A 16,918-nucleotide genomic window follows, 5' to 3' on the forward strand; every position below is an offset into this window, starting at 1 on the left:
TGCCTGGTATGGAGGGTGCTAGCTATGAAGAAAGGTTGAGTAGATTAGGATTGTTTTTGTTGGAAAGATGGAGGTTGAGGGGGGACCTGATTGAGGTCTACTAAATTATGAGAGGTATGGACAGGGTGGATAGCAACAAGCTTTTCCCAAGAGTGGGGGTGTCAGGTACAAGGGGTCACGATTTCAAGGTGAGAGGGGGAAAGTTTAAGGGAGATGTGCGTGGAAAGTTTTTAACGCAGAGGGTGGTGGGTGCCTGGAACGCTTTACCAGCGGAGGTGGTAGGCGGGCAAGATAGCATCATTTAAGAGGCATCTAGACAGGTATATGAACGGGCAAGAACAGAGGGAAGTAGACCTTGGAAAATAGGAGACAGGTTTAGATAAAGGATCTGGATCGGCGCAGGCTGGGAGGGCCGAAGGGCCTGTTCCTGTGCTGTAATTTTCTTTGTTCTTCCTCTTAACAAGACATTCAACCTCTCTTGTCAACCATGGTTCCCTCACTCGACCATCTCTTCCCTGCCTGACAAGGACATGCATATCAAAAACACGCAGTACCTGTTCCTTGAATAAGTTCCACATTTCACCTGTGTCCTTCCCTGACAGCCTATGTTCCCAACTTATGCACTTCAATTCTTGTCTGACAGCATTAGAACATAGAACATTACAGCGCAGTATGGGCCCTTCGGCCCTCGATGTTGCGCCGACCTGTGAAACCATCTGAAGCCTATCTGACCTACACTATTCCATTTTCATCCATATGTCTATCCAGTGACCACTTAAATGCCCTTAAAGTTGGCGAGTCTACTACTGTTGCAGGCAGGGCGTTCCACACCCCTACTACTCTCTGAGTAAAGAAACTGCCTCTGACATCTGTCCTATATCTACTACCCCTCAATTTAAAGCTATGTCCCCTCGTGTTGGTCATCACCATCCGAGGAAAGAGACTCTCACTGTCCACCCTATCTAACCCTCTGACTATCTTATATGTCTCTATTAAGTCACCTCTCAGCCTTCTCCTCTCTAACGAAAACAACCTCAATTCCCTGAGCCTTTCCTCGTAAGACCTTCCCTCCATACCAGGCAACATCCTAGTAAATCTCCTCTGAACCCTTTCCAAAGCTTCCACATCCTTCCTATAATGTGGTGACCAGAACTGCATGCAGTACTCCAGGAGTGGCTGCACCAGAGTTATGTACAGCTGCAGCATGACTTTGTGGCTCCGAAACTCAATCCCCCTACTGATAAAGGCTAGCACACCATATGCCTTCTTAACAGCCCTATTAACCTGGGTGGCAACTTTCAGGGGTTTATGTACCTGGATGCCGAGATCTCTCTGTTCATCTACACTACCAAGAATCTTGCCATTAGCCCAGTACTCTGCATTCCTGTTACTCCTTCCAAAGTGAACCACCTCACACTTTTCCGCATTAAACTCCGTCTGCCACCTCTCAGCCCAGCTCTGCAGCTTATCTATGTCCCTCTGTATCCTATAACATCCTTCAGCACTATCCACAACTCCACCGACCTTCGTGTCATCTGCAAATTTACTAACCCATCCTTCTACACCCTCTTCCAGGTCATTTATAAAAATGACGAACAGCAGTGGCCTCAAAACAGATGGTACGCCACTAGTAACTGAACTCCAGGATGAACATTTGCCATCAACCACCACCCTCTGTCTTCTTTCAGCTAGCCAATTACTGATCCAAACCGCTAAATCACCTTCAATCTCATACTTCCTTATTTTCTGCAATAGCCTACCGTGTGGAACCTTATCAAACGCCTTACTGAAATCCATATACACCACATCAACCGCTTTACCCTCATCCACTTGTTTGGTCACCTTCTCAAAAAACTCGATAAGGTTTGTGAGGCGTGACCCTTCCCTTCACAAAATCGTGTTGACTATCGCTAATCAACTTGTTCTTTTCAAGATGATTATAAACCCTATCTCTTATAACCTTTTCCAACATTTTACCCACAACCGAAGTAAGGCTCACAGGTCTATAATTACCAGGGTTGTCTCTACTCCCCTCCTTGAACAAGGGGACGACATTTGCTATCCTCCAGTCTTCTGGCACTATTCCTGTCGACAAAGACGACATAAAGATCAAGGACAAAGGCTCTGCAATCTCCTCCCTGGCGTCCCAGGGAATCCTAGGATAAATCCCATCTGGCCCAGGGGACTTATCTATTTTTACACTTTCCAAAATTGCTAACACCTCCTCCTTGTGAACCTCAATTCTATCCAGCCTGGTCGACTGAACCTGAGTATTCTCCTCGACAACATTGTCTTTCTCCAGTGTAAACACTGACGAAAAATATCCATTTAACGCTTCCCCTATCTCCTCTGATTCCACACACGACTTTCCACTACTATCCTTGATTGGCCCTAATCTTACTCTAGTCATTCTTTTGTTCCTGATATACCTATAGAAAGCCTTAGGGTTTTCCTTGATCCTATCTGCCAACGACTTTTCGTGTCCTCTCCTCGCTCTTAACTCTCCCTTTAGGTCCTTCCTGGCTAACTTGTAACTCTCAAGTGCCCTAACTGAGCCTTCATGTCTCATCCTAACATGAGCCTTCTTCTTCCCCTTGACAAGTGCTTCAACTTCCTTAGTAAACCACGGTTCCCTTGCTCAACAACTTCCTCCCTGCCTGACAGGTACATACTTATCAAGTACACTGTATTTACCCTTCCCCCAATTGTAAACCTTGCCCTGTTGCACGCACCTATCCCTCTCCATTACTAAAGTGAAAGTCACAGAATTGTGGTCACTACCTCCAAAATGCTCCCCCACTAACAAATCTATCACCTGCCCTGGTTCATTACCAAGTACCAAATCCAACATGGCCTCCCCTCTGGTTGGACAATCTACATACTGTGTTAGAAAAGTTTCCTGGACACACTGCACAAACACTACCCCATCCAAGCTATTTGATCTAAAGAGTTTCCACTCAATGTTTGGGAAGTTGAAGTCACCCATGACTACTACCCTGTGACTTCTGCACCTTTCCAAAATCTGTTTCCCAATCTGTTCCTCCACATCTCTGCTGCTATTGGGAGGCCTATAGAAAACTCCCAACAAGGTGACTGCTCCTTTCCTATTTCTGACTTCAACCCATATTACCTCAGTAGGCAGATCCCCCTCGAACTGCCTTTCTGCAGCTGTTATACTATCTCTAATTAAAAATGCCACCCGCCCCACCTCTTTTACCATCCTCCCTAATCTTGTTGAAACATCTATAACCAGGGATCTCCAACAACCATTTCTGCCCCTCTTCTATCCAAGTACGATCCATGCCTTAAGTTCACCCACCTTATTCCTGATGCTTCTTGCATTGAAGTATACACACTTCAACCCATCTCCTTGCCTACAAGTACTCTACTTTGTCAGTGTTACCTTCCTCACTGTATCACTACGTGCTTTGGCATCCTGAATATCGACTTCCTTAGTTGCTGGACTACAAATCCGGTTCCCATTCCCCAGCCAAATTAGTTTAAACCCTCCCGAAGACTACTAGAAAACCTCCCGCCCAGGATATTGGTGCCCCTCTGGTTCAGATGCAACCTGTCCTGCTTGTACAGGTCCCACCTTACCCAGAATGCGCTCCAATTATCCAAATACCTGAAGCCCTCCCTCCTACACCATTCCTGCAGCCACGTGTTCAACTGCACACTCTCCCTATTCCTAGCCTCGCTATCACGTGGCACTGGCAACAAACCAGAGATGACAACTCTGTCTGTCCTGGCCTTTAACTTCCAGCCTAACTCCCTAAACTTGTTTATTACCTCCACACCCCTTGCCCTACCTACATCGTTGGTACCAATGTGCACCACGACTTCTGGCTGCTCACCCTCCCCTTTCAGGATCCTGAAGACACGATCCGAGACATCCCTGGCACCCGGGAGGCAACATACCTTCCGGGAGTCTCGCTCTCGACCACAGAATCTCCTATCTATTGCCCTAACCATTGAATCTCCTATTACTATTGCTTTTCTATGCTCCCCCCTTCCCTTCTGAGCCCCAGAGCCAGACTCAGTGCCAGAGACCTGGCCGCTAGGTCATTCCCCCCCCCCCCCCCCCCCAACAGCATCCAAAACGGTATACTTGTTTTGAAGGGGAACGGCCACGAGGGATCCCTGCACTGTCTGCCTGTTAGTTTTCCTTTCCCTGACTGTAGCCCAGCTACTCTTGTTCAGTACCTTGGGTGTGGCTACGTCCCAGTAACTCTTCTCTATAACCCCCTCTGCCTCCCGGATGATCCGAAGTTGCTCCAGCTCCAGTTCCCTAACACGGTCTCTGAGGAGCTGGAGTTGGGTGCACTTCCCGCAGGTATAGTCAGCGGGGACACCAGTGGTATCCCTCACCACCCACATCCTACAGGAGGAGCATGCAACTGCCCTAGCCTCCATCCCCTCTTACTTTACAGAATTAGCTGCCCCGTAGACCAACTGGACCTCCGCCCTCCGACTCTGCTTCCAGTCAGCTGCACTCTAAACTCCTGGCTCCCTTTACGCTCTTTGATTAATATAGGAAATAAAATGAGGGAGAATTCAGAATGTCCAATTCACCTAAAAGCCCGACCTTCAGGACTTGTGGGAGGAAACCGGAGCACCCGGAGGAAACCCACGCAGACAATGACCCGAGCCGTGAATCAAACCCGGGTCCATAGCGCTGTTTTGGTCCATGGCCGCTGTGCACCCATTGGGGAATCAATGTTTGTTCAGAAAATTAAAAACACTTTTTTTTTTCCAGTCTTCATGTAAAGAAAATCCATTTGACAGAAAGTCCAGTCCAGCTGGAATAACTGCCCCACCTCGGCCACGGAAAGGGCCAAAGCCGGCTCGCCCACCTGCACCTGGCCATGGATTCCCATTAATTAAACGCAAGGTAAGTGTAAGATGTTTAACCTGCTTTTGGTTTCACTGAACCTACATTTCTAATACCAAGAACGCTATCATCTAACACTGATAAGGAACGGGTGACTGAATGCACTCGGTACCAGGGCAGCACGGTGGCCTAGTGGTTAGCACAACTGCCTCACGGCGCTGAGGTCCCAGGTTCGATCCCGGCTCAGGGCCACTGTCCGTGTGGAGTTTGCACATTCTCCCCGTGTCTGCATGGGTTTCGCCCCCACAACCCAAAAATGTGCAGAGTAGGTGGATTGGCCAGGCTAAATTGCCCCTTAATTGGAAAAAAATAATTGGGTAATCTAAATTTTTTTTTTAAAGAATGCACTCGGTACCCACTCACTCAATCCAGCGAATGCAAGGCTTCTCCTCCCACTGACATCAGTATTATGTATTCACAACTGGTGGCAGTATTGATTTTGGTTGTGCCGTTAGCCTGAGCCCTCGCCTCCTCTACACCACCTGCTCCCTGTCTCCCACTTCCCATCTCTGACTCCCTGCATCCAGCTCCCCACCTCCCTCTCTGCTCACCGCCTACCACTTGGCATCTCTTACTGGTAGGCTCCCATTCACCGCCCCTCTCGTGAGACCCTGCTTGCCACCCCTCTCGCCATCTCTCTCCCGAGCTCCCACCTGCCACCCCTCTGCTAAGGCTCCGCATGTCACCCTCTGCATGCACAGGGCTGGGGCTGTGCGCGCGGGGCTGGGGCTGTGCGCGAGCGGGGCTGGGGCTGTGCGCGAGCGGGGCTGGGGCTGTGCGCGAGCGGGGCTGGGGCTGTGCGCGAGCGGGGCTGGGGCTGTGCGCGCGCGGGGCTGGGGCTGTGCGCGCGCGGGGCTGGGGCTGTGCGCGCGCGGGGCTGGGGCTGTGCGCGAGCGGGGCTGGGGCTGTGCGCGAGCGGGGCTGGGGCTGTGCGCGAGCGGGGCTGGGGCTGTGCGCGAGCGGGGCTGGGGCTGTGCGCGAGCGGGGCTGGGGCTGTGCGCGAGCGGGGCTGGGGCTGTGCGCGAGCGGGGCTGGGGCTGTGCGCGAGCGGGGCTGGGGCTGTGCGCGCGCGGGGCTGGGGCTGTGCGCGCGCGGGGCTGGGGCTGTGCGCGCGGGGCTGGAGCTGTGCGCGCGTGTGGGTGGGGTTGCAGCTTGGCTGTTAACACACTGTGGTCGGAATTTTCCAACCCTTCAAGCTGGTGAGATCTTCCAGTCCTGCCAGTGTGAATGGAGGTTTCAGTGACTCGCCAGGAGAACCCGCCACGGGGGGACTGGAAAATACTGTCCATTGGGAGCTGTTAGTGTGTTCACTTATGCCCTGTGTGTACGTGTTTGCTATTTTCACACACTCTGATAGTGCATCATGTGTGGGTTCCCTGTGTGTGTGAAAGAAAATAAGAAAGAGACCTGTTATCACACTCGGATTGTTTTTTCACTTTCTCAACCGGTAGAAAGTGTTATTTGAGGAGCACTGTTTGGACGATGTTAAATTTGCCTTCACGTCAAAATGGAAAAGCTTTGCGTGGTGCTGTGCCTGGCAACCATTTGAAAATGTGGCCAAACCCTGCAACTGATCCAGGGCAAATGGGATTGAGTAGCATGGACCTGTGCTCGTAACTCTGGACCTCAAATGTGGCCTTTGAGGATGATTCACGCTTTTCTTTTCCTACCCTGATGTGTTCTGTTCATTTTGAAAACAGTTTCTAATCTGTCAAAGTTGTGTGATTTTTCAGGTGCATGCAGATCAGTACATTCCAGAGGAGAGTATCCAAGGAGAGTTGGAACAACTGGAGCAGAGTCTGGATGAACTGGAGCATCATGGGGTTGCACTGGAGGAAAAGCTGCGCAGCTGTGAAAATGGTGGGTTCAGCTGACGCTCTTTAAACTAGAATTGCCAGAATAGCTGATGGTACAGGGACTGAAGGGGCACAGATTTAAGGTTTGGGGCTGGAGGTGCAGGGGGAATGGTGAGGGCGAACTTTTTTTAAAAATGTAACGAGTGGTAATGACCTGAAAGACCTTTCCCATGAGCGTGGTGGAAGCGGAGACGGCAAATGATTTCAAAAGAGAGTTGGATATGTAATTGAGGGAAATAAATAAGCAGAGCTATGGGGAGAGCCCATGGTGATGCAGGTAGAATATTAGCATGGATAGCGGCTTGGCTAACTGATAGAAGACAGAGTTGGGATGAGAGGGGCATTACCAGAATGACAACCTGTAACTAGTGCCACAGGGATCAGTGCTCGGGCCACAATTATTTACAATATTTTTAAATTTTCATTTGACCCCTCGCCTCAACATCTATTTAAGGGAGAGAGTTCCAGAATTCCTTGTACGGCCTACCTCACACTTTACAGTGACCCCCCCCTCTACAGGAAACGGCTTCTCACTCTCTATCCCGACAGCTCCTTTGATATCTTAAGCACATCAATTAGATGACCCCCTTAATCGTTATTCAAGGGACTGCTAGCTTAATCAATGCAATCTGTCCCCATAATATAACCCTGATAATACCTGGTGAATCAGCTCCAAAATATCCTTCTTGAGTGTGTTCCTCAGAACTCAATTACTCCAGATGGTGTCTAACCAGAGCTTTACACAGTGGTCACGTAACTTCCCTTTATATTGCTGCCCCCTGAGACACAGGCCAATATTTTGACCTCTCTCAAGAGTTAGTGGCCATTAGGGGAGGCACGGTAGCACAGTGGTTAGCACTGTTGCTTCATAACGCCAGGCACCCAGGTTCGATTCCCAGCTTGGGTCACTGTCTACGGAGTCTGCACGTTCTCCCTGTGTCTGCGTGGGTTTCCTCCGGTTTCCTCCTTCAAGTCCCGAAAGACGCGCGTGTTAGGTGATTTGGACATTCTGAATTTTCCCTCAGTGTACCCGAACAGGCGCCGAGTGTGGCGACTAGGGGATTTTCACAGTAACTTCGTTGCAGTGTTATGTAAGCCTACTTGTGACACTAATAAAGATTGTTATTATTGTTATTTCAATAGCCTTTTTATATACTTTTTAAATTTAAAGTACCCAATTCTTTTTTTTCCAATTAAGGGGCAATTTAGCGTGGCCAATCCACCTATCTATGGTTGTGGGGTTGAGACCCACGCAGACACGGGGAGAATGTGCAAACTCGACACGGACAGTGACCCGGGGCCGGGATCGAGCCCAGGACCTCGGCGCCATGAAGCGGCAGTGCTAACCACTGTGTTTAATAGCCTTTTCAAAGGTTTTTGTACCTGTAGCTTGACATAGCTCTGTACTTGGGCCTTTAAATATCCCTACTTCACAATTCCCAGCTTCTCACTATTTAGACCAGTGGTTCTCAACCGGGGTCCACATGGACCCATCGAATCCATCAACGCCTCTTCAAGATTCTGTTCACTTCAGCAGTACTTATTATATCACCTAACTTGATGTTATCAGCAAACTTGGATACATGGATCACTTCCTCAATCTATGCCATTTAGAAATGTGCTGTTCTCAGTTAAGTCCCTCAAGATGGCTAAAAGTCGTAGTGCTGACAAAGAACATCAAGCTATGTATTTCAAACAAAGTTAGTTTATTTAATGATTTGCACACCTTACTAAGTAATAGCTAAGGAAAGAACATTATTTAATCTATGCTACAGAAATCTATAAGAACTGACTATGCTGTCTAATCTCTCTCTAATACAATGAACAGCCTATCTTAACCTGCCATTAACATCTTCTCCCAGAATCCCAGGAGTCATAGTATATTTATATGACTACTCTGTGGTGCCATCTAGTGTTCAGATGCATGAACATCATCTTGTTAACCTTTACGCTCCCTACATTATACATATCAGAACAAGAAATATAGTGAAAAGTTTCAGCGACAGTATAGATCTCTGGGTAACACCTACCCATTATCCCTATTTTCTGTCTCCTACCTCCTAACTAGTTTCCTACTTGTGGCTCCGGTTCCATGCACTGTCACTTTTATTAGTAGTGTTCTTGTGTAGAATCTTTTTGAATGCCACCTTAAGTCCAGACAAAATGCACTTAACCATGTACATACCTTGGTGTAAGAAATAAGCCTGACAGGTTGTTTAAGTTAACAAGTAAAGAGTTAGTTTAATTGCTAAAACTCACTCGGGTAAAGATGCAGAAAATATTAGCAAATGTACAAATACGTCCAACTTCCCATTAATGCGATGTCTTCTGGTGGGTTTTCAAATGAGAAACATCTCCGCTTTAATGAGAGAGCTTTCAGAGAAGGGGAGAGGGGATAAGGCAGTTTAGTTGCCCTGTCTCCTGTGGCATTCTCTGTTAATTCAAATCCAGTATATTTTACATCCAAGAGCTGGATTTCTGGTTTCAGCTAGGCTTCTGTAATCCACTCCGTCCACTCACTCTCTTATCCACTTACAGAGAGCTGCATCGACTCATTAAGCAGCTTTGACAAAGAGTCATCTAGACTCGAAACGTTAGCTCTTTTCTCTCCCTACAGATGCTGCCAGACTTGCTGCGATTTTCCAGTATTTTCTCTTTCGTTCCATAAAGCAGCTTGTGTCCTTCGCAAATGCAACATAGTAGCTGCCGTAGGCCAGCATCCTTCGCTTAGCGGAAGTGTTCTTTTCAAAAAACTCTATTTATATGCACGTGTCTGTCCAGCCGATGAAGTGAAAGTAATATTCTGTATAACACACCATCCCTAACAAGTATAACAGCAAAATCAAAATGTTTTCAATGTTAGAAATCTGAAATAAAAACACAAAAATGCTGCAAATTCTCAGCATCTGTGGACAGAGAGAAGGAGTCAGTGTTTCAGGTCAAAGCCGGAACCCTGTCCACTTGTTGGTTCTAGAACATATTGCTGCAGAAAATTGTCGAGGAGCATAGATATCACGGAGGGTTTTGGAGTGGGAAGAGTTTGCAGAGATGGGGAGCAATGAGCTGGTGGAGAGATTTGACAACAAGGTTGAGTATTTTAATACACGGTGTGGCTTAACCCCGTGGGAGCCAGTGTAGGTCAGCGAGTACAAGGGTGATGGCTCAATGGGCTTTGGTGCGCGTTTGGACCCAGGCAGCAGATGTTTAGGATGAGTTCCAGGTTGCGAAGGGGAAAATGTAGAAGACCAGGGCGATGTTATCGAGGCGGGAACACCTGTCTTGGTAATTACACAGTTTTCTGGTTGGAAGTTTATCTTGTTACGTTGCAACAGTTCGACTGTTACCAGGGAGAGGGTCGGAGTTGGTGCCTAGGGAATGGAAAGTTCTTTTCTTAAAAAGGGGGAGAGAATTAAGGAGGGAATTTCAGAGCTTGGGACCAAAGCAACTGAAGGAACTGCCACCAATTGTGAAGGGATGAAGATCGGGAATGCACAAGAGGCTGGAATTGGAGCTTGGCAGAATTCCGGATGGCTGGAGGTTACAGAAATGCTGTCCCAATATTACAGAGGATGGAATGCTGATCAGCTGGCGGGAGGAGAATTCATATCCGTTCACATCAAAGGCCAAGAGAGATTTCCATTGTAGTTTGCGTATATAACTCATCCCTGTTATGTATTCGGGACGGGAAAGCTACAGAGGGTTTTGAAAATAAGGATAAAACGTGGGCGAAATAGGGGACTGTGGGTTAGGCAGGTGAGTGAGTGGCAGTGATTCTTCGGAGGGCAAATGGGACTTGGCACATCTCCAATCAGCAAACATTTTCGTTGGGGCGTCACGGTGGTTAGCACTGCTGCCTCACAACACTGAGGACCTGGGTTTGATCCCACCGCCGGGTCACTGTGTGGAGTTTGCACATTCTCCATGTGTCTGTGCAGGTCTCACCCCCACAACCCAAAGGTGTGCAGGTTAGGTGGACTGGCCGTGCTAAATTGCCCCTTAATTGGAAAAGAAAGAAAAAAAGCATTAATTTTTATTTTGCATCTGCAGATGAAGAGGAAGATGATCTCTTGGTCGACTGGTTCAAGCTGATCCATGAGAAGCACATGCTAGTTCGCCGGGAGTCGGAGCTGGTTTACACGTGAGTTCTGCCGAGGCCTGAAACTGGGACTTCTTCCTTCCAAGAAGTCCTCTGATGCCAAGTCTCAGACACCTCTGAAGCGCAATGATTTTGTGAATGTTAGGGGTGTCCTGAGGGTAAAGGGCTCTGTTCCTAATTAATTTACTCTTTGTGGATGTTCAGGGATTGCTGAGACGTCTCTGACCTAGGGGGTGGTGTGTGAAGGAGAGGTGATGGGAAGCGGGCTGCCTTTGGTGAACCGTCTGTGGCGTTAGGCATACAGCCAATCCTGAGCTAGTTTGTTATTGAAATTATTATCCTCTGCACCCCTGTGTAAACTTTGGGCGAACAAAGAAAGGTACAGCACAGGAGCAGGCCCTTCGGCCCTCCAAGCCTCTGCCGACCATGCTGCCCTTCTAAACTAAAATCTTCTACACTTCCGGGGTGTATATCCCTCTATTCCCATCCTATTCATGTATTTGTCAAGATGCCCCTTAAATGCCACTATCATCCCTGCTTCCACCACCACCTCCGGCAGCGAGTTCCAGGCACCCACTACCTGCTGTGTAAAAGACTTGCCTCGTATATCTCCTCTAAACCTTGCCCCTCGCACCTTAAACCTATGCCCCCTAGTAATTGGCCCCTCTACCCTGGGAAAAAGTCTCTGACTATCCACTCTGTCTATGCCCCTCATAATTTTGTAGACCTCTATCGGGTCGCCCCTCAACCTCCGTCGTTCCAGTGAGAACAAACCGAGTTTATTCAACAGCAAAGGTCCCAGCACTGATCCCTGCGGGTGCTTGTGTGAAGCTGTCATTTCTATCTTATGCTCGTTCCTCTATCATGAACAAGAGTGCTAATACAGACTGGTATTTCAGACAGGCCTGCTCTGGCCCAGGCAACTGTTTCCATGTAGTACAAGAAGATTAAATCAATAGGTTGTCCTAGTCCCTGAGCTTGGACCCAATTGTTGGACCCAGGCGCAGTTTGCCCTAGCCCAGTCGCACTGGCTTAATGAAGGAGTTGTAAATGGATGGTCGGCTATATACCAATTGGCATTTGGAGTTGTGTTTGAGGGGGGCGGCATGAGCCCCCCTCAACCTTGTGGGGTTTCCCCCGGGTGCTCCGGTTTCCTCCTACAGTCCAAGGATGTGCAGGTTAGGTGGATTGGCCATGATCAATTTGCCCCTTAGTGCAGGTTAGGTGGCCTTTCAGGAATAGGGAAGAGGGTAGTGGGATGGGCCTGGATAGGGTGCTCTTTCGGAGAGTCGGTGCAGACCTAATGGCCTCCTTCCGCACTTCAGTCATTCTATGATTTTAAGATTGTGTGAAGCCCGTATTAATGATGTGAATGAACCCTGTCCTTTCCCAGTTTCAAGCAGCAGAATCTGGAGGAGCGACAGGCTGACGTGGAGTATGAACTACGCTGTCTACTCAACAAACCAGGTCAGTGGCTGCTACAGTGTGCACTCAGGATTTACCCCCTCACTCCCAAATCCCTCCGGCTCATCACTGCTTCAATTGTCCCTGCAGAGAAAGATTGGACCGATGAGGATCGAGCGCGAGAGACCGAGTTAATGCAGGAGTTAATTACAGTCATCGAGCAAAGAAATGCCATCATCAACAGCCTAGATGAGGACCGACAGCGGTAATCTAATCAGTAATTAGGGTGCTGGGGTGCAGGATAATGGGGCCTGGCTTCCTGTAGGGGTTAACTGGCACAGGATGTAGGGGTACTCGGGTCCTGTAGGGGTAACTGGCACAGGGTGGTGCTTCGGTTTCCTCCCACAGTCCAAAGATGTGCAGGTTAGGTGGATTGGCCATGATCAATTGCTCCTTAGTGTTCAAAGATTAGGTGGGGCTTCGGGCAGTGGGTGGGGGAGTGGGCCTATGTAGGGTGCAGTTTCAGAGGATTGGTGCCGACTCGATGGGCCAAATAGCCTCCTACGCTATAGGGATTCTACGATTATCTATGTGGAAGTACTAGGATCCTTTATTGGTAACCAGCCGTCCAGAGAAGGTTCACAAGGTTGATCCCGGATATTGAGGAATTTTCTTATGAGGAGAGGTTGAGTAGATTAGGCCTGTACTCATTGGAGTTTAGTAGAATGGTTCCCAACTGCTTGTTGTGCCATAGCCTGCAGCGGGTTTTGAGATGGACAGATTTTTGATCAGTGAGGGAATCGAGGGTTATGGGGATAAGGCGGGAAAATGCAGGTGAGGATTATATCAGATCAGCCATGATCTCATTGAATGGCGGAACAGACTCGATGGGCCGAGTGGTCTGTTTCTGCTCCTACATCTTATGGATATTGGGGTACCAGGGTCCTGTAGGGGGAACTGGCACAGGATGTTAGAAAACAAGCTTCTTGGCGGTGAGCGATGGGCGCGGGATAGTGGACGATATCTTTATTATGCCCAAAGGCGTGTACGTGAGAGAGAACTAGGAGATTAATTCTCTCTCGTTACTATTTTACAGAGAGGAAGAGGAGGATAAGTTGCTGGCGGCAATGATAAAAAACAAAGGTAAGATACTTGCTGCAAGTCCCATTCACCCATCAGGTGAACCCATTGGCTTCCAGTTAAGCAACATCTTGATTTGAAAAGTCCAAAAATCCCTCCATGAATTCACCCCTTCCTATCTTTGTAATCTCCTTTAGCTCTGCAACCCTCTGAGATTTCTGCCCTTTAGTTCTGGCCTCTTGAGCATCCCTGAATTTTAAATCACTCTGCCATTGGTAGTCATGCCTTCAGCTACTGCCACCTCTCACCGAGAACCAGTCACATCAGGTTCAAGTCTGCCCAAAGCTGGAGGTTCTCATGGTCGAAGCACAAATATTGATGTTGTTATCATTCTGTGTGGTAACCTCCCCCCACCTGGCTGGGTCCTTTCATGCACAAATGTGTCTGTGCCTAGTGATGGTTTCTTATCTATTGAATATTGAGTGTTTTGTTAGACAAATGTCACATAGTGCCCAGGAGAATGTACTCTGCCCCATCTGAGACATTGTGTAGCAGAGTGTGCTTGCTCCCTGAGGGAACAGTGCCTCGATTTTTAAATTCTCATTCGTTCTTTCAAATCCCTCCATGTCCTCACTTCCCTCATCTCTAATTTCCTACAGTCATTAACCCCTCGAACATACCTGTGCTTATCATGTTCTGGTCTCTTGCACAATCAATTGTGATCGCCCCAACATCGAGACTAAACACTGTAATTACCTCCCTAAACCTTTCCACACCACCTCTCTCTCCTGATATACACTCCTTAAACCCTCTTTGAAACCAAGCTTTTAGTCACCTCTGCTAAAGCTTCCTTACCTGGCACAGTGTCAAATTGTGTTTGATACCAATCTCTTGAAGAACCTTGGAACACTTTATTACATTAAAGGTGTTATATAAACGTTGGCTGTTGTCAGTGCTCTTAACAATTGTTGGGCCCACAATTGTTCACAATTTACATTGATGATTTGGAGTTGGGGACCAAGGGCAATGTGTCCAAGTTTGCAGATGACACTAAGATGAGTGGTAAAGCGAAAAGTGCAGAGGATACTGGAAGTCTGCAGAGGGATTTGGATAGGTTAAGTGAATGGGCTCGGGTCTGGCAGATGGAATACAATGTTGACAAATGTGAGGTTATCCATTTTGGTAGGAATAACAGCAAACGGGATTATTATTTAAACGATAAAATATTAAAGCATGCCGCTGTTCAGAGAGACTTGGGTGTGCTAGTGCATGAGTCACAGAAGGTTGGTTTACAAGTGCAACAGGTTATTAAGAAGGCAAATGGAATTTTGTCCTTCATTGCTGGAGGGATGAAGTTTAAGACTAGGGAGGTTATGTTGCAATTGTATAAGGTGTTGGTGCGGCCACACCTGGAGTATTGTGTTCAGTTTGGTCTCCTTACTTGAGAAAGGAAGTACTGGCGCTGGAGGGTGTGCAGAGGAGATTCACTAGGTTAATCCCAGAGCTGAAGGGGTTGGATTATGAGGAGAGGTTGAGTAGACTGGGACTGTACTCGTTGGAATATAGAAGGATGAGGGGGGATCTTACAGAAACATATAAAATTATGAAGGGAATAGATAGGATAGATGCGGGCAGGTTGTTTCCACTGGCGGGTGACAGCAGAACTAGGGGACATAGCCTCAAAATAAGGGGAAGTAGATTTAGGACTGAGTTTAGGAGGAACTTCTTCACCCAAAGGGTTGTGAATCTATGGAATTCCTTGCCCAGTGAAGCAGTTGAGGCTCCTTCATTACATGTTTTTAAGGTAAAGATAGATAGTTTTTTGAAGAATAAAGGGATTAAGGGTTATGGTGTTCGGGCCGGAAAGTGGAGATGAGTCCACAAAAGATCAGCCATGATCTAATTGAATGGCGGAGCAGGCTCGAGGGGCCAGATGGCCTACTCCTGCTCCTAGTTCTTATGTTCTTATTAACTCCTGAGGCAGACCAACAGTGAATCCAGTACCCGTGCCCTCGTGCTGTGTAGGCCTCGTTCCCTCGTGCTGTCCGCAGGCCACACTCCCCCAGGCTGACCGCAGGCCCCGCTCCCCCAGGCTGACCGCAGGCCCTGCTCCTTCGGGCTGTCCGCAGGCCCCGCTCCCCCGGGCTGACCGCAGGCCCCGCTCCCCCGGGCTGACCGCAGGCCCCGCTCCCCCGGGCTGACCGCAGGCCCCGCTCCCCCGGGCTGACCGCAGGCCCCGCTCCCCTGGGCTGACCGCAGGCCCCGCTCCCCCGGGCTGACCGCAGGCCCCGCTCCCCCGGGCTGACCGCAGGCCCCGCTCCCCCGGGCTGACCGCAGGCCCCGCTCCCCCGGGCTGACCGCAGGCCCCGCTCCCCCGGGCTGACCGCAGGCCCCGCTCCCCCGGGCTGACCGCAGGCCCCGCTCCCCCGGGCTGACCGCAGGCCCCGCTCCCCCGGGCTGACCGCAGGCCCCGCTCCCTCGTGCTGGCCGGGCTGTGTTAACCAATTTGTATTCTTCAGAAACCTGATCTTTTTTTTTTACGAAACAGATTTCCACAAAGACACTAACAGTGAAATAAAGAAAAAGTTGAAATTCAAACCCAGCAAGATGCTGAAGTTTCTGGGCAACAAACCAGAGGGAAAGTCCAAAAATGCCAAGGAGAAGAATTTGTGACTGGTGAAAGTTCTGAGGTGAACGGAAAGCTGCATGTGTGGCACCAGCTGACGATGACTGGCACGGCTGCACTTGTTGGGACTTGTTCAACTTCACAGTGTCTGGTGATTGGTTTATAGGAAGAGTATCGAAGTCTCATACTGACATTAACCAGCTCCCTCATGGTGCTGACCTGATGTTACTCACTATATATCTTTAGTTTATGTGCAATAGAAGCCACTCCAGTCCTGTATTATAGTGCTGAACGCGTTTTAACATCACCGATGAGACACTTCATCCATTCTCTCGGGCTAAAGTCTGTTCTTTCCTTCTCTACAGTGTTATGCAGAGTTTCACAGCTGCACGGTTGAGTGCTAGTTCCTGACTGATTCTATACTTGTTCACTAGTTCCACGCCTAGCCATTGTGCTCTGGGGTAGCATCTCTTTATCAGTATGTGAAGATCCTGTCTAGTTCCTGTCTCTCACACTCCTGCTACTGTACAACACATTGCATAAAATACCTGGCAACGCACAACACAATATTGAACTTTTATTTTCAGGTGCTGGGTTTTTTTTAGGCACGGTGTCTGAAGATTAATTATCACCAGAAGAAAGTGGAAACCTTTACCAGTTGTAACTGAAATCTCCAAAATGCAGTAACTTACCAGTGTCTCATCAGGGACTATATATGAGAGTTGTGTGCTACTTCATTGCACAGGGTGGCGAGCACCCTGGGGCAGAGGGCACCAGGCACCTTAGGGCACAGGGTGCCAGACAGTCTGGGGGCACAGGGCGTACTCTGGGGGTACAGGGCGTCAGGCACATGACACTGGGCATTCTTTGGGGGGGGGGGGGGGGGGGGGGGAAACAGGGCACCAATTTGGGAACATAGGATGTGGACACTGGGAGCACAGAGCGCCCACCAGTCTGGAGGC

At 48.8% G+C, this 16,918-nt stretch overlaps 1 protein-coding gene across 2 annotated transcripts in view; it reads left to right on the forward strand.

Annotated features, from left to right (window-relative positions):
* The window catches only part of micall1a (MICAL-like 1a), an 88,071-nt gene extending 71,556 nt beyond the window's left edge, over window positions 1–16,515 (forward strand). For both annotated transcript variants that reach the window (XM_038783392.1, XM_038783393.1), the window contains exons 10-16: window positions 4,760–4,894; window positions 6,628–6,754; window positions 10,798–10,888; window positions 12,240–12,313; window positions 12,401–12,515; window positions 13,347–13,393; window positions 15,879–16,515. In XM_038783392.1, coding sequence (XP_038639320.1) covers window positions 4,760–4,894; window positions 6,628–6,754; window positions 10,798–10,888; window positions 12,240–12,313; window positions 12,401–12,515; window positions 13,347–13,393; window positions 15,879–16,003 — 714 coding nt within the window. In that variant the 3' untranslated portion in view covers window positions 16,004–16,515. The remainder of the gene's footprint in view (window positions 1–4,759; window positions 4,895–6,627; window positions 6,755–10,797; window positions 10,889–12,239; window positions 12,314–12,400; window positions 12,516–13,346; window positions 13,394–15,878) is intronic.
* Window positions 16,516–16,918: the final 403 nt, after the last annotated feature.

Source organism: Scyliorhinus canicula, chromosome 23, assembly GCF_902713615.1.
Source record: "Scyliorhinus canicula chromosome 23, sScyCan1.1, whole genome shotgun sequence".
Taxonomy (NCBI): Eukaryota; Metazoa; Chordata; class Chondrichthyes; order Carcharhiniformes; family Scyliorhinidae; genus Scyliorhinus; species Scyliorhinus canicula.